General features: G+C 44.8%; 1 protein-coding gene across 1 annotated transcript in view; it reads right to left on the bottom strand.

The window, feature by feature from the left end:
• The window catches only part of NIBAN1 (niban apoptosis regulator 1), a 54,670-nt gene that overhangs the window by 23,753 nt on the left and 5,962 nt on the right, over positions 1–24,955 (bottom strand). The window contains exons 2-5 of the mRNA XM_059854542.1: positions 4,941–5,071; positions 3,713–3,844; positions 2,882–2,996; positions 1,298–1,462 (exon numbers count right to left, since the gene is read on the bottom strand). Of these exons, the coding sequence (XP_059710525.1) occupies positions 1,298–1,462; positions 2,882–2,996; positions 3,713–3,844; positions 4,941–5,071 (543 nt within the window). The remainder of the gene's footprint in view (positions 1–1,297; positions 1,463–2,881; positions 2,997–3,712; positions 3,845–4,940; positions 5,072–24,955) is intronic.

The raw sequence follows: 24,955 nt of genomic DNA on the forward strand, positions 1-24,955 counted from the left end.
AAACATTCACCAGGAGCCACTTCTGTAAATAAAAGGGACTGTTCACACCCTGCACTCACAATTCATTTACCCACAAGCCTGGGCTTCAGACCCAAGCACCTGAGTTCAGTGGAGAAGTTGCTGAGTGTTCCCATCTCCCATCAAGGGCAGCAGGAGCATATGGGACTCCAAAGTGACACTAAAGGCATGGAAGACCCTGGAGACCAGTGGGGAACTGAGGGCATCTTGGTGGAAAAAATGTCATCTGAAAATCAGGAAAGCATTTCTTTTTCTGAAGGATCCAACTTATAAATGATCTTCCAATTTCATGGGAGCAAAGCTGTTTTTACCGCCCTAGACAGTCATAGATTAAGGTTTTTTTAAAGTTTTCTAGGCTAACCTACTCAGAAAGTGACATTTATAATTTATCGTTGTGCAGACAATCTATACTGTGTCCTACACACCATTCATGGACCAGCTACAAGGCTTAACCACGGCTGGGGCTTGAGCTGCCATTGAAACATCTGCAGAAAGGCCAGATGTTTGATCAGGAGAGATGTGTGTGTAACAACACAGGAGTGTACTGGGGGACTGCACTCCCTCCATGTTGTACACACCTGGTCTCCTGCATGACACAGAGTGGGATTCTTGGGATTGTCTGTGCAGGGCCATGAGTTGGACTCCATGATCCTTGTGGGTCCCTTCCAATTCAGGATATTCCATTATTCCTGACTCTATAGCTGTGATGCATTAGCCAGCTTGCAAATGCAGGTGAGGGTTTGCTGTGCCTTAATAATAAACACCTCTTAGGGATTTTGGATCACTGCACAACTTCCAAAGCAATTCCATGTTTTCTCCCCAAGCTCACACCCACTGCACCCCAAACACTACCAAACTGTGTTCCCAGCACAGCAAGCAGTAGAGCTGTGTTGATTCATTTGTTGGGGTGCTGAAGCCAAGCACCTTTCATGAGTGACTTTCATTTTCCCTCTGCTCGGTGGGTGGGTCCTGGGTGGGTGACACTGTCCCAGGCTGAGCCCTTCCTGAAATATCCTACACAGGTCCCATTCCGCACTCACCATGGCTGGAGTGTCCCTCAGGTCCCTTCCTGCACTCACTGTGGCTGGAATGCCCAATACAGTCCCTTCCCTCACTCACCGTGGTTGGAATGTCCTACACAGTCCCTTCCCTCACTCACCGCGGTTGGAATGTCCCACACAGTCCCTTCCCTCACTCACCGTGGTTGGAATGTCCCACACAGTCCCTTCCCTCACTCACCGTGGTTGGAATGTCCCACACAGTCCCTTCCCTCGCTCACCGTGGTTGGAATGCCGCACGCAGTCGCCCAGCACAGCGCTGAAGCGCCGCTGTGCCCCCGGCTCCGGGAAGCAGTAGTAGCTGTGCCGGCAGAAGGGCTGCCACAGGTACACCGGGAACTCCTTTGGGAGCGGCACGAAGGCTGCAGCCGCCTCCTCACTTGAGCCTGCACAGAAACACCTCTGTTTGAGAGCTGCACATTTCCTGGGGGTTGGCTCTGGGCCAGACCTTTGCCAGCAGGGTAGTCTCCTTCCCAGTTCAGGAGATTGGGCACAGGGGGCAGGGGGACACGGTGGGGATGGGCACACTCAGCTGGCACCAACCACCTCTCTGTGTCACACCACAGCCAGTTGATGGCCTCTTGCTTTGCCTTCAAGGTGGCAAAAATCTAGTTTTGATAAAATTTCAAAGAAACTATTTCATTGGATTGCAGCTGCAAGGGAAAGGATTTTCATGGTAGATAAATAAATTGTGGGGAGCCCTGGTCTGTTGCACATATAGACAATTTAGGAGTATATTGACTTTCCTATAGAAACAAGCTGCATTAAATAAACCGTGTTGGAACAGCAGTGCTATCCCTGGTTCCAGGACTTCCACACACAACTGCCCTTAAAAACTGTCACTTCAAGCCCTTGCAGGTGATGTCAAGAAAGCACCAAGTACCTCCAGCTCCCACCTGGTCCAGGTCCCTGCACACAGGGGATGCTGGACAGCATGTTTAGGGATGACCAAACCCAATCTGGAGTCACTGACATGCACGGAGAGCCCAGACACATGAGGTTCACCTTGGAGGGTCTTCAGCACCACACAGACAGAGAGTAGTGCCATAAGAATGAAGTGATTATATTTTTGAAGGGAGAGCCCACGAGCACCCTTGGGGTGTTCCACTTCACTCAACCCCACCTGCTGCAGAGCTGTGGTGACACACACAGGACACCTCCAAGCCCCTCTGACCACCCTGTGCCTTGGGAAAGGGTATGAGAGGGCACCTAACTTTTAAATCCTAGGGATTTAAAAGACTCAAAAAATAAATCCTTGTTTTCAAGTTGCCGTTATCCCTTTTGTTATGTGGCATCCCATTCTCCAAATCTGACTCTGCAATGTGAGACCTGCTTCCTTCCGTAAAGCCTGAATTTTCTCCATCTTGGTGGAGTGGGGGCAGGCAGGACCACAGCAGTTCCTGACCCAGAAACAACAAACTCAGAAGCAGCCACCTTCCTGCCCTCTCTGTGGGACTTATTATCAGCTGTGAGTCAACACAGACAGCTGGCATCTAAAAATGGAAACAAATAAACCAGGAATATTAACAAAGTCTGGGAACAATGGTGCTGTGGTTCCTGCCCTGCTTCTACACAGCTTCCAGCAGCTTTGGGCCGGTGTGCTGGGAAGAAAGGGAGCCAACGTTTTTCTGAATGTTGGCTTACAGCATCTGCTTTGTTTATCCATTCTGGAGCTGTGCTTGAACTTGGGAAAAGGGCTGTGGGCATCTTCTGCCACCCCATTTTAAACTGGAGCCTGAAAGCCTTCCCAGGGCAGAGTAAGGAACAGAGCCTGGGCTTTGACTTTGCCTTTGAACAGGACTTACCAACAGGGTCTGGAAAATGTTTATCAGAAAGCAAATTGTAATCTTCTTCTGAAGTCAGGACTTTGCCTCCTGCAGGAAGAATGTGATATTTAGGGCTAGCTCCCTTCTGGTAGGCCTGGAAAATCAACAGAGAGGAAGCATTGTCAAATAGAGATTTAAGGAGAGAGAAAAAATAAAATACACAATTCACTGACAAAACCAGGAGCTGACTTCATGATCCTTGTGGGTCCCTTCCAACTCAGGATATTCTATTATTCTAATGCATGGGGATATTGCACAAAGGGAGAATCTTTTGTCAGGCTGAATTTTGGAAATGTTCCCATGGCATGTCAAATCTAAAACAAATCTAATCTCTCAGTGCTTATCTGCTGTGGTGAGGAGTCAGGGAGGGAAGGGAGGGAAAAAGGATGGGATTTTCTCCTGAGCCAAATTTGTTGGATTTGTCAGCCAGGACTAGCGTGATTATGGCAGCTTCCAGGCAAAGGCCTCCACTGTAGCCAGCCTGGAGCCACCCAAACCTGCAGGAGCACAGGGATGTATTACAGGGATGTAGAAGTGCTCTGGGACAGGCACAGGAAGGTTCAAGGGCTGTTAAAAGGATTTGTTAGCTCTTGCTGACGTATCTGGCCAAAGAATGTCCCATTTGTTAGTTCTGGCCACGTATCTGGCCAAGGCAGGGCACTTGACTGCACCCTCAGCCATCCCACTGGAGCCACCCTAACGAGGACAAGGTTTCACCTCCTATTGCTGAAGGCAAGGCAGCAGCAGCAAATCCACTCACTATAGGTTTATTTGGGAATGTACAAGCAGATCCAGGGAAGCAGCACTCACCTCTTTGGTCTCAAAGCAATCCACAGTGTAGTCATTTTTGATCACGACGTATCTGTCCTTCCACTTCTTCAGATCCTCAGCAAAGTGCAGCAGCTCTGCTTCGTACAGAACTGTCCCGGCTTCTCCCGCAGGCTACAGGGACAATTGGTGACATTTGAGACTCTTCTCACCACTGACCATCTTGAAGCTTTTATTTCTACATTTCCATAATGCTGCTCTGAGGGCTTTTGAGCCTTCAAATGCAATTTGGAGTTATAAACATCTCTGATTTCAGAAGGTTCTACAGACACAAGCAAATTCTTGTAGGCGAGGTGAAGAGGCAGCAGAAGAGCTCTGCCTTCCAAAACACTGCCAGATTTGTGAGACAGAGATTTATTCACCTTTCAGCTGACAGGCTGAATGCAAGATCAGAGAATCCTGCAGTGGTTTGGGTTGGAAGGGACCTTAAAGATCATTTAGTTCCAACCCCTGCAGGATGACCTGGAGTTCATCACCTTCCACTTTCTACTATGTAATATAAATTTTTCATTGATATGAAAAGCAGGGTTTTATTATAATATAGTAAATTGTTTCCCATTTCTTTGTAATGGTTTTGCACTGTAGTAACTGACATGCACTGTAGTAACTGCACTGTAGTAACTGACATGCATCTTTCTGAAAGACACAGATCTTCTGTTATCCTACCTCACTGCTTTACTTACTGATTTCAAGAGCATTGGAAATCCATAATTTCCAGTACGTTCAGAACATTTCAATTTTTATCTTCTTAATCTTGAAGGCTGGTTCTCTGCATTTTCCTCTAATAAAGAGACTTTTGTCTCTCTTTTTGTCCCCCCTCTAATAAAAAACAGTTTTCCACGGTTCACTCCACAGAGAGAATTATTGCCATCTTCTTTAAGGAACCCTGAGCCTTGGATGACAGGATTTATTACATTTCCTACATAATCTCTTCCCTGGAAGTATGATACCTGTGCCCATATTTTGCAGAACCTTGCAACCAGGAACCAGTTTTGTCCAAATGCCCAACTCCATGTACCAGAAACTCACATCATGGCTCTCCTCGTGCCATGATAAACAACTAAACAAGACCAAAATAAAGACGAATTTTCAAAAATTAAACTTCAAACCTGCACCCAGATGCAACTTTTCCATCCCAAACCAAAATGACCCAAATCCAACATCTGCATGTGTGCATGGGTCACAGACAGGAACATGAGTGTCCTCCTACCCTGGTTTTCAGGAAGCGGGACTGGGAGTGGCGGTGCTGCTCCAGCTCCTCCTGCACGTGCCTGCAGAAAGCCACGGCGTACTGGCGGCGGTAGTGGGGGCTGAAGTTCTTGATGGTGGCCTCTGTTTTCCCTGAGGTGGAACAGAGATTGAAAAGTATTTAATATACGTGGCTTCACAGCCTGTAACACAGAACCAAGGCAGTTCTCACCAGGGACCCAAGTTCTTCTCTTTGGAGAAAAGGCAGTTGCAGGGTCACCCCATAGTCACCTTCCAGTACTGAAGGGAGCCCACAGGAAAGATGGAGAGAGACTCTGGACAAGGGATGGAGTGACAGGATGAGGGGAAATGGCTTCCCACTCACAGAGAGTAGGTTTAGATTGGATACTGGGAAGGAATTCTTCCCTGCGAGGGTGCTGAGGTCCTGACACAGGGTGCCCAGAGCAGCTGTGGCTGCCCCTGGATCCCTGGCAGTGTCCAAAGTCAGGCTGGATGGGACTTGGAGCAATCTGGGATAGTGGAAGGTGTCCCTATCCAGAGCAGGGAGTGGAACTGGATGGGCTTTAAGGTCCATCTAACCCAACCCATTCCATGGTTAAATGAGAAGACATCCTGAGTGTACCAAGGGCCCTTGGTACCAGGTTCCTTGGCACCAAGGACCCTCATCTTGCTGCACAGATCAGGAAACCCTTGGAGATGCATTCAGAGGGAATTTGTCCAGGAAAATATTGGGTTTTGGACTTCGTTTTTTCTTCTAAGATCAAGCAAAGAATTCCCCAAATCCATTTCTCTAAGGAAAGATGCTCTCTGCCTCTCCCTGGGGCACACTGCCCCAGAGCCAGGGATGATCAAGGGGTGAAAGGGTTTTCAAAGACAATCAGTGATACTAGCTAATGTTCAGCCATAGGAGCCAATTTTATCACCTACTAAGATTTGAAAGATGACTCAAAGCTCTACAAAATATTTTTCTAGGCTTGGGCACTACAGTCTCATCTTTGTTTTAATGTAAACATATACTCAGTCATGCTGCAATAAACACTAATCTGGTATTGTCTCGCTGTGATCAAGATCTCATGGGTAAGAGCAACAGCAATAAACACACTGAGGTCTCACTTCTGAGAATCTTAAAAAAATTTACAAGCAATTAACTCATTAACCCTACCACAGAAATAATGGTGCTTTGCAGACAGGGAAATGAAGCTAAAATTAAAGGCCTGTGCATATATGTGACTGAAAGAGTCTGTAGCAATGCAAGAACCAGAACCTGGCCTATGATCTAGAGAGCATCCCAAACATCCTGGATACTGGAGAGATCCCTTTCCTCTTGGCCAAAGGGCTTTTTCTGAGCATACAACAGAAAAATGCAATTTCGCATCTCAAGCAACTTTGATGCTTTCGAAATTTCATTTTGTTCTGCTTGGTGGGGAAAAAACATAATATTTTCTGTATGAGAAAAAAAAGGTAATTCTCAAACTAAGACTTATTAAGGCCTTTAGATGGACTCCTAGACCAAGACTGGTATATAGTATTCCTGAAATGGAATTCATGGAAGTGTTCAAGGCCAGGGCGAGGAGCAATCTGGTTTAGCGGAAGGTGTCACAGCCCATGGCAGGGCGTGGGACTGGATGGGTTGGAAGATCCCTCCCAACCAAACCATTGTGGGATTCTAGGAATTATTCCCTAATTTCCTAACATGGATGTGCATGAGAAGACAAACCTACACACCAGCTCCTCTGCTTCTGCAGGTGAATTTCCAGTGTGGTGCAGAATAAGATGCACCCCCCAAGTTCAGGGGCAATGCCAACGCTGCTGTTCCATGACACCACCTTTCATTCCAGCCACTCCCGTGTCACCAGCTCAGAGGGGTGAGCTGCAGCCTTCTTCTTTGTAAGCACCAATGTGATTGCTGCCTTCCACTGAACTGGAAGTCCCTTTTGCCCCACAGCTGCCCCATTCCAATCCTACACCAGCACTGGGAGACAGACCTGACACCCTGGAGCCCTCTCCAGGCACATGGAGGAGCTGGCTCAGCATTGGCACAGCCATCCCACTCAGCTGGAGGGATGTCAGAAGCAGAGTCAATTCACCACTCATGTAAGGCTTTCACAGAGCCTGTTGTGGGACAGCACCTGGTGACAATCTAGTCTCCAAATCTTCAGCTTCAGGATGGATTTTTAGAGACATACTGATTATAGGATGTGCTTGGGTATAATAGCAGGATATGGTGCTGCTAAAGCAGAATATCCCAGCCCTACAAAAACTAGCCTGCTTTGGGCAGAGGCATAGACTTATTCTCCAAATAAGGACAAAGTTTTCCAAAACCTTCTTTACAGCATTTTTTTCCTCCTGGTCCCAGCCAGCAGTAGGATGTTGTTGGCCCCAGCCCCGGCAGAGTTTCCTGCTCAGGGTTTGCCCCTGTTTTGCACTGTGGCTTTTTCTTTTCCAGCTCGCATCATCCTCTCAATTTGTTAGAGAGGGCTCTGGGACACTGCACCTCACTTGGCTACTGCCTTCATCCTGCAGTAAAAGTTTGTAGAGGAAGTGGGACAAAGAATAAAATTCTGATGTTGGGAAAAAAGTTGCAACAATCACAGGAAATACCTGTAATTTTGGCAAAGTCTCTCAATTAAGGCTAAATGGCCTCAGAAGTGTCATTCTTCACTGTCAGTACTGCTTAGATAAGCTTAAAGCACAATGAAGAGAAAGAAACTCTGCAGTTCACAGCATACACATCAGAAATAGGACAATGATGATGCAATTTTTATGTGTAGACTATATTAACGACAAACCAAAACAAGAATCAAGAGGCAAATGTTTCTGGCTGTTTCTTCCAATCTTCACACTACTTGTCGCAAAGGAGCTCTGCATTAAAAATACTCCTCCCCCTTAAAATTAGAAGAAAAGTTTATTTAAAGAGATTGTGAGTGGCACCATATGAAGACCTGGCCTTGCAGGGCTCAGCTGAACAGGAATTTCAGTGCTACACTGAAGGTGGGAAGAGAAGCAGACAGACCCTGCATCCATTGTTCCTCAATGGATATTTAAACTCTTTTGGTTTACAGAAAGTAAAAATATGCTATCTGAAAATAAACATGATGGAAACAGTCCTGAGTAACAGAAACTCTTCCCATGAAATGATAACATGGGGCAACTGGAGATAAAATACTCCAGGGCAGTTGAAAAATGAGTTCCCCTAATTCTTTTCCAAATTTAGTGTGGCTGGCTTTGTCAGAGCTGTTTATATGGAGCACAGCCAATGCTCCCACTTGGCTGGTCTGGCAGTGACACTGCTCCAGCCCACATAAATGGGACTTGAAGCCCAGCAGCTGGGATGTTTATCCTGGGAGAATGAGGAGTCTGATCAGCTCCAGGAGGAGCCTGCATGCAACCTGTGCTGGGCCAGGAGTTGGACTCAGTGATTGATCCCTGTGGGTTCCTACCAACTTAGGATATTCTCTGATTCCATGAACCAAAATTACCAACAGGAAAAGACAACTGTGATGGAGGTGGAAGGATTTCCATCAAATTAACAAGGCAAGGCTCTGTTCCTCCTTTGCTGAGAGTTTAGATCCTACTCCAGAATAAACTTTGCTAATACTTCATGATGCACCTCCTGCTCTGGAGAACTGCCCCTGCACATGACCACAAAACTTTAGCATGAGTTATGATACCTCTTTTAAGAATTAAAACAAATGTTGCTGCACTGAGAAACAAGAGACATCTACCTGTTGCTCCTCTGGAAATCAGTAATCACCCCCAGATTTTTTTCCATGCTTTTCCCCTGTTTTTGCCCTCTTCTTAATTGTGTCACCCATGTTGGACACTTGTATGGAACTCCAAATCATTGGGCCCACAGAATGGCCTCAAAAACCCAATTTTATCGTGGCAGCTTCACTGCTTTTATTGAAATAACTGACATTCAGCTTTTTCAAACAAGGGCACTCTTCAGCAAGTTCTCCCAGGAATGAATTCCTGCTGGTCTGGCTCCCAGCACAGCCTATCCAGCTCTCCCTGCTCTCAACAATGTTGCCACGTGGCCAGTCCAGGTGCAAGTCAGGAAAACTCAGGAAAAAAGGTCAGAAAACAATAACTTCTTGGCTGTCATACATGAGAGTGATTGCTCACACTCCCAGAACTTCAGCCATTTGGAAGTTAAGAGTGGAAAGAGAGAAGGGCTTGCCATAAAAGCTATTTCACTTATATATTGGTGTTTGGCAGTAAGATGACCCTTCCAAGAGTAGGAAAACGTTCACAATCCCCCTTCACAGCACAACTGCCTGCACTCAGCACCTTTTGGAAAGGGTTTTCCAAATATACCACAACCAGTGATATTAATCTCTTTGGAGGTCTGGGGGCTGATGTATCTTCTTACACCATATAAATCCCAGGGGACATAAATGTAAAGGAAGTAGATTATTTGCTGTATTAAAGCAAATCCTGGACAAAATAAAACTAAAAGAAATAGGCCCTGTGTGTGCTTAATGTCAGTACACCCAGCACTTCAAACAAGTAAAGCAGTGAGACAGAACAGGAACAAATCAGTTTGTCTTATTTCCTCCACCAGGCCATTAGCAAAACTGTCAGAAAACAATCTAAAATGCTCAGCTGATCATACCCACACAGTGCTCCACAAGCCAGGACGGAACCCACAACTGGGGGCAAACTTTTAAATTATAAACTAGAAACCAGTTAATCTAGATGTACTGTATGCCTTAGTGCAAACTGAGCTTTAAAATTACTACTGTCTGTCCATCCGTCCATTTTTCTATCCATAAACACAATCTTATGCTCACAGACCATCATAGCAGCAGCATAATACAAAATAATTCCAGTGTTCAGCTCCTGGGCCAATCTTATCCCAAGTCCAAGAAAAACACAACTCTGATTGAGGTAAATGTCTGAAATTGCAGATGCTCTACATAAGCCCTGAAAGCTGGATGTCAGTACTGGCACCTCGCAAATGGGCTGGATGCTCAACAGGAAGAGAAAGAAAGCACAAACTCACCATAAAAACTGCTTTTCCTGAGATCACCCCTTCACTGCAAACATCATTATCAGTTGCTAAATGCATCTGATAGGCAGAAATCCTGTGAAAGTGATGCTGTTTGGCACATCCTGACAGTGCCCACCACCTTCCAGTGCTCTGAGATACAGAACAGTGTAGTGGGATTTACAAGTCATTCCCTCTTTCCTACAGTCTTCTTCCTTGTGCAGTACTTACAATACCACCCAGGAAGTGTTTAGGTTCAAGTGCTCCCAGACTTCATCTAGGAAGGCAATGTAAACTACTCTCATTGTTGTTGAAAGCAGAACTCATTTTGATCTTTATTTGTAGAAATAGTATTTCAATTAATCTGAGCCATGAATTAATACCTATTATGACAAAAAGGGATGGCAGACACAAAGGTTCTGATTTGGCTGGATCACCTCTCACAGGTTTGTTTGCACTCAGCCAAACCCAGCAGCTCTGGTTGGTGGAGCCACCCCTCTTTCCCACGCAGGAACATGTGGTTTGTACCTGTAAAACACTGAAACCAATTATTTATCCCAGCCTTGGTTTCTATTAATGGAGACTGCTCTCAATAAAACCTTACAATTCTGTGACTCCAGTGGTGTGCACACACCCTCAAATCACCTGTTTGCCATGCTGGCAAAATCCCTGTTAGTCACCCAAAACTCAGTGCAGAGGAGTGGTAACACCCATCACACCTCAGATCAGCCTCTCCTCACCTCTCAGCATACAGCACTCCTCATGTGCTTAGTCCATCTTCTCTACAGGAAAAAACTGATACTGTCTGGTGAAAAAATCAGATTTTTTCACAAGTTTGGCAGCTGAGACCGTGGGTGTGATATTTGTGCTCCATCAGAAGTGAAGCTTTTGTTTCACAGCAAGCTAAACAAACCCATTTGTAAGTTCATCTAGATGTGATACATGGCAAAAGAGGTGCCAAAAGTAACAGGCTCCATTCCAAACTTGCAGATCTCCCTTTCTACAATTTGACCCCTATACTTTGCTCTTCCTCAAGTGCTCTGCTACACAAGGCTGAATTTTGTACTGAGATGGACAATTATCCCATAGATTTCCAAAGGTTTCCATACTTATGTTGCTCCCAGGCAGCTTCAAGAGCATCTCACATTCAGAGGGAGCAGATTGAGCTGAGGGAGACCTATGCACTCTATAAAAAATGTTTTGTGAAGAGAAGCTTGTGATCTAACTATGGAGCTTGCTGGTTTAAGTTAATTGTGAATGATGAATGATTACTGAAAATGAAGAACAAACAGCAGAGCACAGATCCTGTACAAACACAGAGTGGCTCTTGGGTCAAACCCAGAGACTCATTCCTGCAGCTCATTCCCCTGCTCCCACTGCCCAATCCTTATTTATGGGAGAAGGAAGATTTCACAAATTGCCTTTGCACTTCTGTCAGGCTAAAAAATCCTAATAATCATGAATTACATAAAGGCCAGTGCTTGTGGTTGATCAGGCTGAAACAAGCTAAGGGTTTGATTAACATTGTGTCAGAAAAGCTTATCTCAAAGGCTGCTAAAATCCACTCTTTGTTGGTAATGGGGTGAGAAGCAGCAATGATCTGTCTAGAAACAATTACTCATGGTCAGATTCAACTAGAATAAGGTCTGACAAGACTTTATGTATAAGCTTCTTTCACAGCACCAGAAGGACTTGGGATTTAATAACCAAATGAACCCAATCTAATTCCTGGGGGGGTCACATGAAACTAAACTATGATCTGTGATAGATAAATAAATTTGGTGAAGGTCAATGGTTTTCAAGTTTTGGGGGTTTTTTTCAACTCCTGGGGACACAGACACCAGGCGTGTCTTGAGCAGCTTTCTCCAATCCAGATCCCAGCACCACGTTACACATCACTGGAGGTCACACAAAAATGTTTCTTGGGAACATTTAAATAGCATTCCAAAAATGTAAGCCAGTGCTGCATCACCCTTTAAATCAGGATGATGTATTCCCCCTTCCCTCCCTTTTGGGTGACAGTTACCTCACTGCCCAGCCATCCACAAGACAAAATGACAAAAAGACACAGAGACACAGATGACAGAAATAACCATCTTCATTACATTAGCTGAAGCTTTTTTCTGAATATATATATTTATATTTACACAGACCCACACACCTTCCCAATATTATTTCCATGCAATGCTTGGCATATGCTCATACAGATATTTTCACTAATTTCTTTTTTCTTAATTACTTTGCTAATTTATACCACACTACATGGCCCTATCACAAAATTACTCCAGGGAGTACATGACATTGGCCAAAGCTATGAGTACACACATATCTTTCCATGAGGGGCTTCATTTATGCTGAGGTTTCCTTACCTTAGTCATAAATTCCCTTTATTCCCTCACCATTCCAACTCCTGCCACCATCAGCCCAGATGGACTCCTCAGAGCACCGTATTTCCCACAAAGTAATCACTTTTTAAGCACTCTAGCAGAAGGCCATTATTCCATAGCAGCATTTTATTCCATTTCTCTTCAACAAACACACAAATTGCACAAAACAGAGGAGAATAATGGGAACACTGGAGCCTCTTTTCTTACCATTTTCCTCATCAATTCTAAGGTGTTTTCTTCACTTTTGGCTCCTGTATACACTGAGAATGAGTCAATACCATGATTTGCAAAGGAGTTTCAGCTAAGCCTATGTGCAAGAAGGGTAAAACCAAGACTAATCTCTAAACTAAACAGAGGTCTCAAAGCAAGGACATTTACTTTAATGATCTCCCAACACAACCACACCACTTGATTTTACCACAGGAAATAATTTCATCCTCAGAGCCCCTTGTTGCCATTCTGAACCCCACAACACCACCCGGGTGAACACACAGATTTTAACCCAAACAAGGACCATTCAGATCTTTGAAGACAAGGCCACACCCATGTCACAGCTGTGCCAGCTGGGACCATTTTCCAGTTTTACCTGGTTTGCTTTGCTTGTGCCAACACCTCCTCACCTTGGTCCTCTTTAGGGCAGCAACTGTGAAAGGGCATTTTGAGGGGGACAAAGAGCCAACTTCTTGTGAAAATCAACACTTGATTTTATTCCTCTTCCCCCTCTTTTAAAAAGGGCAAAAATGTATACAAACATATATGTATGTATATAATATTAAGCTACTTTATAATACAGGAAGAGGAGTATGTAAAATGCAATTCATATTCCAAAGAATTTTTACATTTTTTTTACCTGACCTCCCACTTTACATTCAGCTTGAACAACAAAAATGGAAACATTTTTCCTTTGCAGTGCATACTTAGTCATTTGTTCAGGCTCTCACTATTTCAGGTTATAATACTGGAATATGACTGCAGGAAAATGCAACTTGTGAGAGCAAAACATTGGGCAAAGGATGGGAGAACTTACTTTATAAAACTTAGAAGTGCGAGTGAAGCTTATAAAATCTCTTTAATGTGTCATATATTTTGTTGTTACAAAGCTTATAAAATCTCTTTGATCTGTCATATATTTTGTTGTTACACAGCAGGGTGATACAATGGGATCCCTTTCTGACGTCACATGGACTTTGTTGGCCATGTAGATGCTACAGCATTGGAATTGTTCAAGGAATTGTTCATGGCTGACACAACCTTGAACAAGACAAAAATGTTCCACAGCACTACACTGTGGTCAATCCTTCAAAGCCTTAGCTAAGACAAACTAGACAAACTCTCCTTGCTGGTAGTCTGTTCTCATGTTCAGAAAAATAACATAATAGCTCTAAAAACGTTTGCTAAATCGTCAGAAATAAATTGATTTTAAAAGAGGATTGCATTCATTTGCATTCCTTTGCAAGGAATACTGCCAGGCATTCAAAGGGTCTGCACTGATGCAACTGAAGGTCTCCCCTTTCACAAACAAACCCTTCTCTGCCTCTCCATGGATGGTAATGTCCCTGAGGAAATCCACACTGTTCACTTTTCCCTCTGCACGAGAGACAGGAGGAAGCGCTGGTGCCTCATCCTGTGGGGAAGGTTTCTTCACACAACTGCTAAAAAGTATCAGCTAAGGCAGAGTTTAGAGGACAAGTGTATAATTATTACATGAAGCTGCTCACCCAGCGCTGTGTAAGACAGTTTTTTCTGTGCTTATTACAGATGGGGAAGGGAAACTATGGCTCTGTGATGCAACAGATCAGCTTTATAATTCAAATTAGTACAGAAACACTGGGAAGTGGCACCAGAGCACCAGCCCCTTCAAGAAAGGGTGGCACGAAGGGAGCAAGATGCACTGAGGCTGCTGGAAAAGGAGACCTTGACCACATCTCCTCTCACTCCTCAATCCTGGTCTGGTTCTCTCTCTCACACTTTACTCTGACTCTCCCACTGCAGCTCTGGCTGCCCCCAAGTCCCACTTCAGGATAGGTCACTGCCTTTTGCTCTCTTCCAGCTGTGAAATGGGTGCAAAAGAAACAGAATTGGCCTCTTCCCTTGTGAAACCAATGAAACCACTCCAAAAGCCCCTACTAAATCTGGCCCAGGGACAAGTCAAGGGAAGAAGCAGAGAAAATGAGGCAAATGAAAACAAAATGAATGGGAAAGGACAAACAGAAGATGGGAGATGGCTCTATGGCTGCCTGGGGGCTCTCAACATGGGGGACCTGCCAGTGGCCTCCTTTCCCCTGTTTTCTCCCATTCAAAGTTGAACAAGGTCACAATCAAGATCACAGTATTTCCAAAACACTGTAAAAGAATAAAACAAAGTGATCTAAACATTCTGGGGTTTTTCTTTGGCAAAGCTAAAAGGACCCATCAAAAACTTCATTAATCGTTCCTTACTTGGCAGAGTTCATGCCTTTGATTCCTTCTAAATTGAAGCTGGGACCTTACTAATAAAAATACATCTTCTGCTACCAAATTGAGAATAATTCCTGAAATTTTATCCTGAAAAGAGGTCAAGTAAAAATCCAAACAACCCCTAACTTTCTGCAGCAGTATCAAAGATGAAGGATTACCTTTACATTCCCCAGGTTTGCTGCTCCTACAACCCACCAGTGCCACCAACCCACATCACCAGAGGCAGAAATACTCACAGGTGACAAGGGCACAGGTCAGGGGAATTTAAGGAAAAAGGGAAACCAATGAACTGTGTTCAGAAAAAATTTGTTGTTTATGCCACAGAGGACACACACAAAGGAACACTCCTCTTACAGTCTCTCCTGTGCAAACGTGGGGGTTTAAGGCCTCTCTGTTCCAGCACACTGTTCAAAAGTATTTATTTTCTTTTTCAGGCTGCTGTTTTTAACTATAACTCAGAGAAAGGCCAGAGTCCAACAGAGTGTCTGACTGCACTCCAGACAGCCACAGTGTCACTTGCTCTGACAGGAAGGTGGTGACACACAGCTCTGTAGGTCCCAGTAGCCTTGTTTCCTCCATGGGGCTGGTTTCACCAAAGCCCCCTTTTATTCAATGAAATCAGCTCAGAGGGGTTCCATCCAGCCACCTGGCATGCCATGTGCTGTGCATTCTTCTTCTTCCTCCTAGACCACTTTCAGATCCTCAAACACTCATGAAAACATCGCTGGGAAACAATAGTCACCACTGGTGTTTGTTTTCTCCATTTCTAAGAGGACTTCCCAGGAAGAAGCTCCACTCAGCCATAGCCCCTCTCACTAAGCCTGTGCTTGAGGCTCCTTGGCTGCCCCAATGTTTCAATGCTCCTTCCTTCTTGGAAAAAAAAAAAAGGGAGATAAGCTGCCTCATTTCCTCTCCATTTATCTTTCACGTTCAAAAGGGCTTGTGACAACATGACTTGAAAGGAAAAAACCAAATCCAAACCAATCCACCTTCTCCCTGTGCTGTGTTTGTACAGTGGGGCCACGTGAGGTCTGGGCTCAGAAAGGCAGCTGGGCAGGTTATTATTAAGAAAAGGAAATTTGTTCCTGAGAATTTATTGGGAAATGAGTTGGTGAGAGCTCTCCTGCTGGTTCACAGTGACCCTGTGCCTCTGGAGGCCTCCCTGGCCCTCCAGGTACAGACACACCAAACCCACCTGCCTGTACACCTGGGGCTATACAGAACCAACCAGAAGATGTTCAAGGCTTGGGTTTATACCCACAGTGGCAATGCTTCAGCCAGTGCATTTAACAGGTTGCTTTTATCTCTCACACCTTTGTATGACTGGTTACGCTGCTCCAGGTTTGTAAGTCTCAGCTCTTCCATCAAAGGTCTCTATGAAGTTCTCCCCATCAATCCAATCTGAGCTCCTGCCACTGTGGATGCTGATATATTCTCTCTTTCTGGAGAAGAGCATGTTGCACTTGTCTGTATCAAAACTTAAATTCTTCATCTTTCTGTGTTCTGCAAAATGCTTTATTTATGGCACCAAGTAAAAAAGCAACCCTAAGAATGCAATATGCAAGAGCTGTGCCATAAGGGTTTTTTATTTGGCAAATTTATGTATATCAGATCACATTTTCACTTTGTGAATGCAGAAGTAATCACTAGTAATGTGACTTTAAACATATTTAGCCCCTGTCTAACAATGCTCATTCTGAGTCTCATCCAAACCTGAATTCCTCCAAAAGCTGCCTGCATTTCCTCACTGGAGCTACATTTCAAGCCATGTTTGCATTCTTGAAGAGTGCCTTAAAGGCAGCCTGTAGCTTTCTGAGAAACAAATGCAGGGAAAACCACAACATAAACCCATTTTCTATCTTCATTTGGGTTGATGGGACTTCACCAGCCTGATGAGGTGAGAGATGAGCCCTGAATTTCAATGAAATACTTCCTCACTTAACAGCACCCAGTGTGGCTTCAAAACACCCTGAAGAGCTCCCAAATCCACAACAACATTTCAGAGACTTTTATACCCCTTATTACTACTCCCAGAGACCTTTCCTATACAATCATCCCTGCCAACGAGATGCTACTCCTGCAGCAGCAGAACTTTTTGCTACCCTGAGACTCTGTTTCTCTGCTATTTGCCCTCTCAAGCATCTCTGAGCCAACCCCTTCACCAACTGTTTCACCACAGCTTTTGCATAAACCCAGCAGCTTCACACAAACAGGCAGGCTCTTGGTTAAGGAAAAAGCAGAGCAGTGAAAAGTGTAATAGAACAAGAACAAGCCAGGGATTCTGGAAAAGTGTGTTCATAAAACCCACCAATAAGATTCATGGGGGTTTTGTAATTTCCAGTGAAAAAACACATAGACAGTGTTGAATAAATGGTTCTTATGGTCTCTGCTCTCTTCTGAGCTTTACTAGCAAAAGTGCACCAAACCTTCATGAACAAGTCAGTCAGGCTGAACCTTCTGGCTCCAAAGGTTTGGCCTTAAATGGAGTCAGGACCTTTTCTTTGCCAGTCCCAGAAATGCTGAGGTCAGGACAACAAAACACAGATTTAACATCCTGGTTTCCAATTCTGTTCCCTCTGAGGGACATGTGCCTTAGCCAACAGCCACAAATCCATTGTTCAGGTGATGACAGTCTTCTTACAACCCCTTTTGAACAAGAAATGAGGTCAGGTCCTTCTGTTGTAATTACTTCCCCTTTGGAAGCACCCCTGGCACTAAGAAGACACACACACTGAAAATTCAAAGGCATTTTTTTCAAAGTTATTTTTGCTGCCACTGGTGTGAAGCAACTCCTCCTGCTTCCAGAGCAGCTGGTACCAACCACAAGTTGCCAGGTGGGTGCTCAGCCCCTCTGAAGCCAAGCTGAAGCTCTAAATACCAGCTGGAGTTCTAAAAATTACAATTTTTGTTTGGGTGTATTAAAAATATCTGCTTAGTGTGCTTAAGAAGAACCTGCTGAGAGAAACACAAGAGCATCAGGTGTTATCTTATTCAAGAATGCCTAGTACAGAGCAACACCAACCAAGTCAGAGGAGGTCATGCATCCCTGGCTTCCAGACTGAGCAGATACCCTGACATGCTTTTTAAACTCATAATCTCTGAGGGTTCCTCTGATTTGTAAAATAGCATGTCTTGAAACTGAAATAAAACACAGAAATGTAGTCAAGACACCCACCATACAGAAGTAAAACTTTCCTGAGCCAGCAAACGTGATTTGTTTTTTAAAAAAGGTATTCAAAGGAAATAGAAACCTCTTAGGTGCATTAGATCCACTTTTATTGCAAATCTGCTCTGGTAAACTAATTTTTTTAAACATACACTCTTCATTGCTTACCTACTGTATTTAAATTGCATATATTCTGACTAACCTTATTCAGCCCAGAATAATTACACATCAGAGATGCCTAATAAGCTCATCTTTAAACTCTGCAGAACCAAGAAAAGATCCCAAGCATATTTTATGAATATAGGATGGCATCAGCTGACAAATATATGGCACAATCAATTTTTTATTGTGGTTGCAAACAAGAACTCATGAATGAATGTTATGGGCTTGTCTTTGCATTATTCAGGATGAATAATGGACTTCTGAAGGAAAACAAGAGTGTGTTCTGGAATTGTGAGACTGTGAAGATAAAAGAAAATTAGTCACACACAATATGGTAAAGAAAACACACAAAATAAGCAAAACTGCATTTTACCAGCAGCGGGCACTTCACTGGAAGATTCCATAAGGCCTTCTGAATCAAACAGCTGCTGCAAGAACTAGCAATGAATCAAAACACATGGATTTACAACTAGAATTGACAAAGAAATGTTTTCTGTTACTATAACCATATTGTTTTAGACTTACTTCAGACAAAAGCTATTTCAGCAGGAAAACCTGTCTTAGCCAACAGCTGGAAAGCTCATAGCCTTATTCTGGAAGGAAGGGGGACTGTTACTTTTTACAGATGTCTCCATTCTCATCATCCAGAGTGAAATCTCTGAGCAGAGAGATGGGCCCCATCTGAAATGCAGCTCTCACATCCTCCCAAGGCTGTGCAGACTCACACCCCTGGCAGGGATTCAGCCAAGGCACCAAACACAAGGGCCACAGAAACTCAGCACTGTGCAGCTGTCATTCAAAGCCAGCCTGAGTTTTGGAGTAGCCCCTCAACAGCAGAACTCCAGACACTCAGCTGACAGAGAGGCTGGGTTTTATTTAAAAGCAACTCTTTTGCAGATGGTTACAATCAAACCCAGCCAGTGCTTCCCTCCAGTGCTCAGCCCCAACACCCTGTGAGATCCAGGTTTAGGAGCACACCCCAAGGCAAGCATGAATTTGGTTTATGGCCACAAAAGTAACACCTGCCAATGCCAAGTGCTACAGAAAGAGCAACTTTTCAGTTGACCACACTTCCTGCTGCCTGCACATTTAAGGCACCCGAAGGAAAAGCCGTGTAGCAAGAGATGAGTGACTAAGAAACCACAAGCTCTTGCTGAAAATTACCCTGTAGTATTTTACACTCTTAGCAACACAGTGGTGTGGGACGTTTGTTTACTCTGGTAACTCCTCTGTCTCCCAGTGTAGTATCAGCTTTAGTCACCCCCATTCTGGTATGGGATGTGATGAGCTGCTTCGTGTTTTTCCAGTTGTAAGGGAAGTTGGTGCTCAGTTCAGATGGGGCCTTCCTCCTTCATTCACTCAGAACTCAGCTTCCTCCCTTAACAAACCCAGTGCTGCCTCAGTTTTTGATGTCACCACTACATGGCCACATCTCCTAAGGGATCACCATGAACACACCAAGCCCAGGCTCTAAAGTCTTCCCCAGAAGCTTCTTTTGTCACAGATCTCGGGTGTGTGTCACTCCAAATACAGCCTCAATTTTGTACTGGGCACTCCTCCTCCCCCCTGCTTCCCTTGGGTTTGGCAGGACGTGATGGAAACACAGAATACTAGACTCATTCAGGTTCATTGGAAAACCCTCCCAGACCATCGAGTCCAACCTGTGCCCAGAGCACTGAGTGCCATGTCCAGACAGATGGAGCACAAGCAGCAGCAATTAAAGTTACTTTCCTTCACAATCACACCTAAAGAAACCATCTTCTACCACATATGTACCTGTCCTATTCATTGCAGAGCTCTGAAAGTTTGTAGCACAGTGAGCTGGAAAGAGCAGGAACCTGATTTATATTTAAAAGTAGGTAAATACCACCCCAGAGAACCAGATCTATTTCTACTGTAGAATGTAAAGCTGGACAAAACATGTGGCACTTCCAGGAGAAGCTCACACAAGGCTCCTGCCATCTTCTTTTCCTGATATACAGAAGTGCTGAGTGCCTGAGCACTGGCTGGAAACTTGGGGAGAGCATCAAAATTGTCAGTTCCCCAAAAAATTAGGCACCAGGTTTGTCCAGCCCCAAATTAACAGCCATAACTCCTCGTGCATGAAACCAAACAGCACCAAGATCAGCTAAGCAAAGGCTGCACAGCTCTTTGCAGCTTGGCAGGTGCACAGGAAATCCCAGAAGGAAAGAAAAAAACCCAAGTAATGAATCTGGGGTTTCCTACTGAATGAAGCAGTAGAAAAACACCAAAGATAAGCCTTTGCACCCTGGTCTCCTCCAAGCATCAGCAATGAGTTCAGGGCTTCAGGTCCATGGAGCTTTTCCACTCCCACTCAGGCCTGTGAGGTACAAAGCTGTGTTTGCTTTGCCCATGGCAGTGAACAGCTGCTGGGAGCTGTGGCACCTTTTTCTAGCCTGCACTGAGGGCAAACATGGAAACAGCAGGGTTTAGTCCAGCAGGAGAACATGGGCAGTGGCTGGAAACCTCTCCCACTCACTTCCACTTCCCCTCACTCCACCTCTATGGCCCCCAAACCCTTCCCTTGCCTGCAGGCCATGCCTGACCTGCTCAAAAGAAGAGGAAAGCACATTTTCTTTAGCTTAATTCACAAAAAACCCCAAAACCTCCCCTCCCCAAAAACCCCAAAAACCAAACAAACCAAAACCAACCAACCAAATAAAAAACCCAAACGAAAAAAGAAAACCCTCTTCCATTTTAGCTGTATTTTTCTCAAAATGACAATTTGGGGCAGATGCTCAGCATGGAAACTTCAGTCTGGACAGCTGAAGGCTGGCAAAGCCTCATCTGCAACTGCAAACACTGGAAAGTGTCTGGCAGACTAAATTACAGTGATATTACTTTACAGAGTAACCTTAAAAAGAAAAATAGCCTTTTTGTCCTTTCTTTTGCACAGACCCAGCCATTAAATCTTTGCCTGGGAATGATGAACACTTGCCTTTCCTCCAGTGTGACCATTTCAATATTGGAATATCAAATGAAAATACAAAAAGATCCTCTGAATCATGCTGGTCTTTAGACAATGTTCACCCAAGGTATTTAACATCCCAAATCCTGCTCCAAGAGTGGTGTCTCCAATGTCACAACAATGCCCTGCAGAGAATCACAGCACAAACAGCAACTGTGGTTTCATGCAGAGGAAGGGAAATGCCATGCAGAGCTTTAGAAATGCCTTCCTGAGACATCCTGAGGAGATGAGAGGGGCTGAGTGAGATGGATACTGAGTGGGAAGGAGCTGGCATCTTCTGTAAATCTGAAGCAGCAACACCCGAGTACCTCCTTGGCAGACAGCAAAATTTCCAGATACAGCACATGAGGGTAATTTTTTTTTAGCTGAGGTCCCAAGCACAACAAAAGCTCCTTGGCAGACAGCAAAATTTCCAGATACAGCATGTGAAGGTATTTTTTTTTTAGCTGAGGTCCCAAGCACAACGAACCAAAAATCAGTAGGGAATGGGCTATCCCAGGAAAGGAGCAGGGATCTGGTAGGCATGACCAGAGGTGGCCTCTGAGCCCTGCAAAACCTGCAGCTCCCCTCACATGGAACATAAACCTCCTGGGGAAACCCCAGATGGTTTTAGAACATACAGAAGCTGTAGGTATTTCTTTCCAAGGTTGGATCTGAAAGCGTTTAGTGGCAGGCTGGGAGCTGGGATTGTTCAGCCTGGAGAAGAGGAGGCTTCAGGGAGACTTTGTTGAAGCCTTTCAGAACTTTAGGGGAGCTTATAAAAAATGAAGGACAGGGCAGATAGTGCCAGAACAAGGAAGAGTGATTTTAAACAGCCAGAGGGCAGGGATAGATGGGATGTTTTGAAGAAATTCTTCCTTGTGAGGGTGGGGAGGCCCTGGCACAGGGTGCCCAGAGAAGCTGTGGCTGCCCCATCCTTGGAAGTGTCCAAGGCCAGGTTGGACATGGCTTGGAGCAACCTGGGATAGGGGGAGGTGTCCCTGCCCATGGCAGGAGGTAGGGCTGGATGGGCTTTAAGGTCCCTTCCCACCAAACCATTCCATGATTCTGTGATTCCATGGTTCTGGGTGCTTAAGGGTCCAGCTGGTCCCCAGCACGTGTCAGTCACTGACTGCCTGCTGGGATCCATCAGGAGGGTGCAGCTGGAGCTGCTGCACGGGCTGTCCCTGCTCCAAGGGCTGGCACAGGCTGCTTCTCCTGATCCTGCCATGACCTGGTCCCATGTCTTCAATTCCCTGGACCTGCTTTAGCTCTGCCAGAGTGAAGAACCAGGAACAAGCACTGCCTTATGATGTCTGTGCCACACTCCTTGTGAGGACCAACACTCCCCCCACACACCATCCCACATGGAACTGAGATGTAAATGACCTTTTCTGCAGGTTACCTGTCCCAATGCATGACAGCCACACCCAAAACATGCCCGGACCCTAGAAGCACAACATGGAATGAACCTGGAAAAACACCAGCATTTTGGGGAGCTATGAACAAGGAATGAACCTGGAAAAATACCAGCATTTTGGGAAGCTATAAATAAGACTGTCTTACAGCATTACCAAAGATCTCCTTACAAGCTCTCTGTGGTTTGAAAAGCATCACTGGTGCTGAGGTGTTGGGGAGAGCCCACAACATGCCAGGCTCTGCTGTGGGTGGCTTTTCTGGGCAGTAACCACTAACAGGAGGATGCTCCACTCTCACTCCTTCAGCAGGGATATCTAAAAAGCCCAGCCTGGAGATCAGCTGACACATTCATTTTGCAAAAAGCTCCAAAGCAGAATTCCTTCTGGAGGACAGATCATGGCTTGCTCCTGGGAAGGTGCAGAAAGTGAGAAGCAAGCCAAACCCCTGCTGGCTCTTTTCCACCAAGGAGTGGAGTGGCTGCTGCTGTGACAGCCCTGGAGCAGCTTGGCTTGAGGTGTCCTATACCCAAGCGTGGCACAGCCCAGGTCCCTCTGAGCCTGACCAGGCACCTGCAGCAGCACCCACCTCTCTCTGATGGCTGTAGGGGTGCCTCCCCCATTTACACCCCAAAAACCACCTGGGAGACCCTGGGCTGATGAGCTCCCAACAAGGAGTGCACAGCAGCACTGATGGTGTCACACAACACCCTGGGTTCATCCCTGGCACTGCCGACTCCTCAGGAACCACCATGGCATGGCTACAGGCTTAGAACCAATCTCATCACAAACAGCACCCAAAAGGTCACGTGAATCACCAGCTTTGGCTTAAAATATTTACTTAGAAAATAACTACTCTACTCCTGATCTCACTAATTTCTTAAAAGAATTTTAGCCATACAAAAACTATCTACATACTTTTCCAAAGTATACTGTTTTTAACGTCTTACTCATGTATTCAGAAAAGCCCAAGAGTCAGCCTTGCTTTTGTTTTCTGCTTCCTGCACTGCAGCTAAGACAACTCCCTAGCTTTTAAAAACATGCAATAAAAAAGATGCAATAACTACATAACAACTTTGGTAGTACTACAATGACCTAAATCTTTTGGCTTAAAGCTTCAGTACTAGCCTAAGTGTAACCCAACTACTTGGTCAGACCTATGAACAAATATCACAGAAGCATGAAAATTAAAGGCTTATGAATTCAGGATATAACACTTAATTAAATATCCAGAGAAACAAAGTCACTAAAATCTCAGGTTATCCATACCAAAATAAGCTCAGTGCAGAATCAGCAGCAAACTTTTTTTTATATATATAAGACTACTAGAAAGACACAGGACAAAGATTTTAGGAGACCCAGGCAGGAGAACCCTTTCTTCACAGAAGTTTGAGCCATTTGCACAAGCTTTAATCTTGCTTTGCTGTAAGAGTTGGCCTTGTTTCATTACTGTCCTTTAACTGCAAAAGCAAGTCAAATGCTTGCAAGTATGATCAAAAACTTGAAACAACTTTGAACTGTTCTCCACGTGTGAAGAGAACAGTGTGGTTGTTCCATGCAAAGGAAAAAGCTGTACTTTAAAAGCACATTCCTTATGAATATTACCCTTCCCCACCTAGACACTGGCTCTGCAGCTGCCACTGCCCAAAGGCACCACCAACAAAGCTGCTTTCATCATCTCAGAGCTTTTTCTCCTTTTCATACCAATAAAATGTCTATCAGATGCAAAGACGCTCTTACCATTTGTGGCCGAGCTGCACTAACTCAAGAACTTCCAGTATTCAAGATTTTGGAAAACATCAAGTACAAAGGCACACCTACAGTGTGTCTCTCAATTACAGACTGGGGGCAAGGATGAGCCTGTCTCTCACTTTTTCTGTTGAGATATTCTTTCCACTGACCCCTGTGCCTAATTCAACACTGTACCTAGTTTCTTCTTCAGTGACAAGAAAAGCATGAAAAATACCACATGCCTTCCCCTACAACCCTGTGGTTTCCCTCCCCTCACACTACCCAGAAAAAGCCCAAAGAAAAGCCACCTTTTCTTTTCCAGACCCAGTGGTGCAGCACATCATCTTTAAGGGCAGTTCCTGTATGTGGGTTGCTGTGGTGTAGGGGCTTGAGATGATCCTGCTGAACAGGCACAGAGCCTAATGCAGCTCTGGGACACAAACTGGGCAGCTGGGATTTCTGGGTTTAGGAAAACCTCAAGCCATATACAGAAGGCAAATGGGGTATGACCACAGACAATACTTCTACTGAAAAACTAATGAAGAAAACTGAAACATTTCACCTCCTGCTTTGATTAAGGAAATCTTGACCATGCCTGCTGCAAGATAACGTGGCTGGAAACTTCCAAAATTGCTCGTGGAGCTTTTGAGAGAAGTTAATAATGGACTACTTGAGAAATGGAAATGGAAGGTATATCCTTCCTTAGCCTCCCAAAGCTGAATCTGAAAGTTACCAAGGAC

The sequence above is a fragment of the Haemorhous mexicanus genome, chromosome 9, assembly GCF_027477595.1.
Source record: "Haemorhous mexicanus isolate bHaeMex1 chromosome 9, bHaeMex1.pri, whole genome shotgun sequence".
Taxonomy (NCBI): Eukaryota; Metazoa; Chordata; class Aves; order Passeriformes; family Fringillidae; genus Haemorhous; species Haemorhous mexicanus.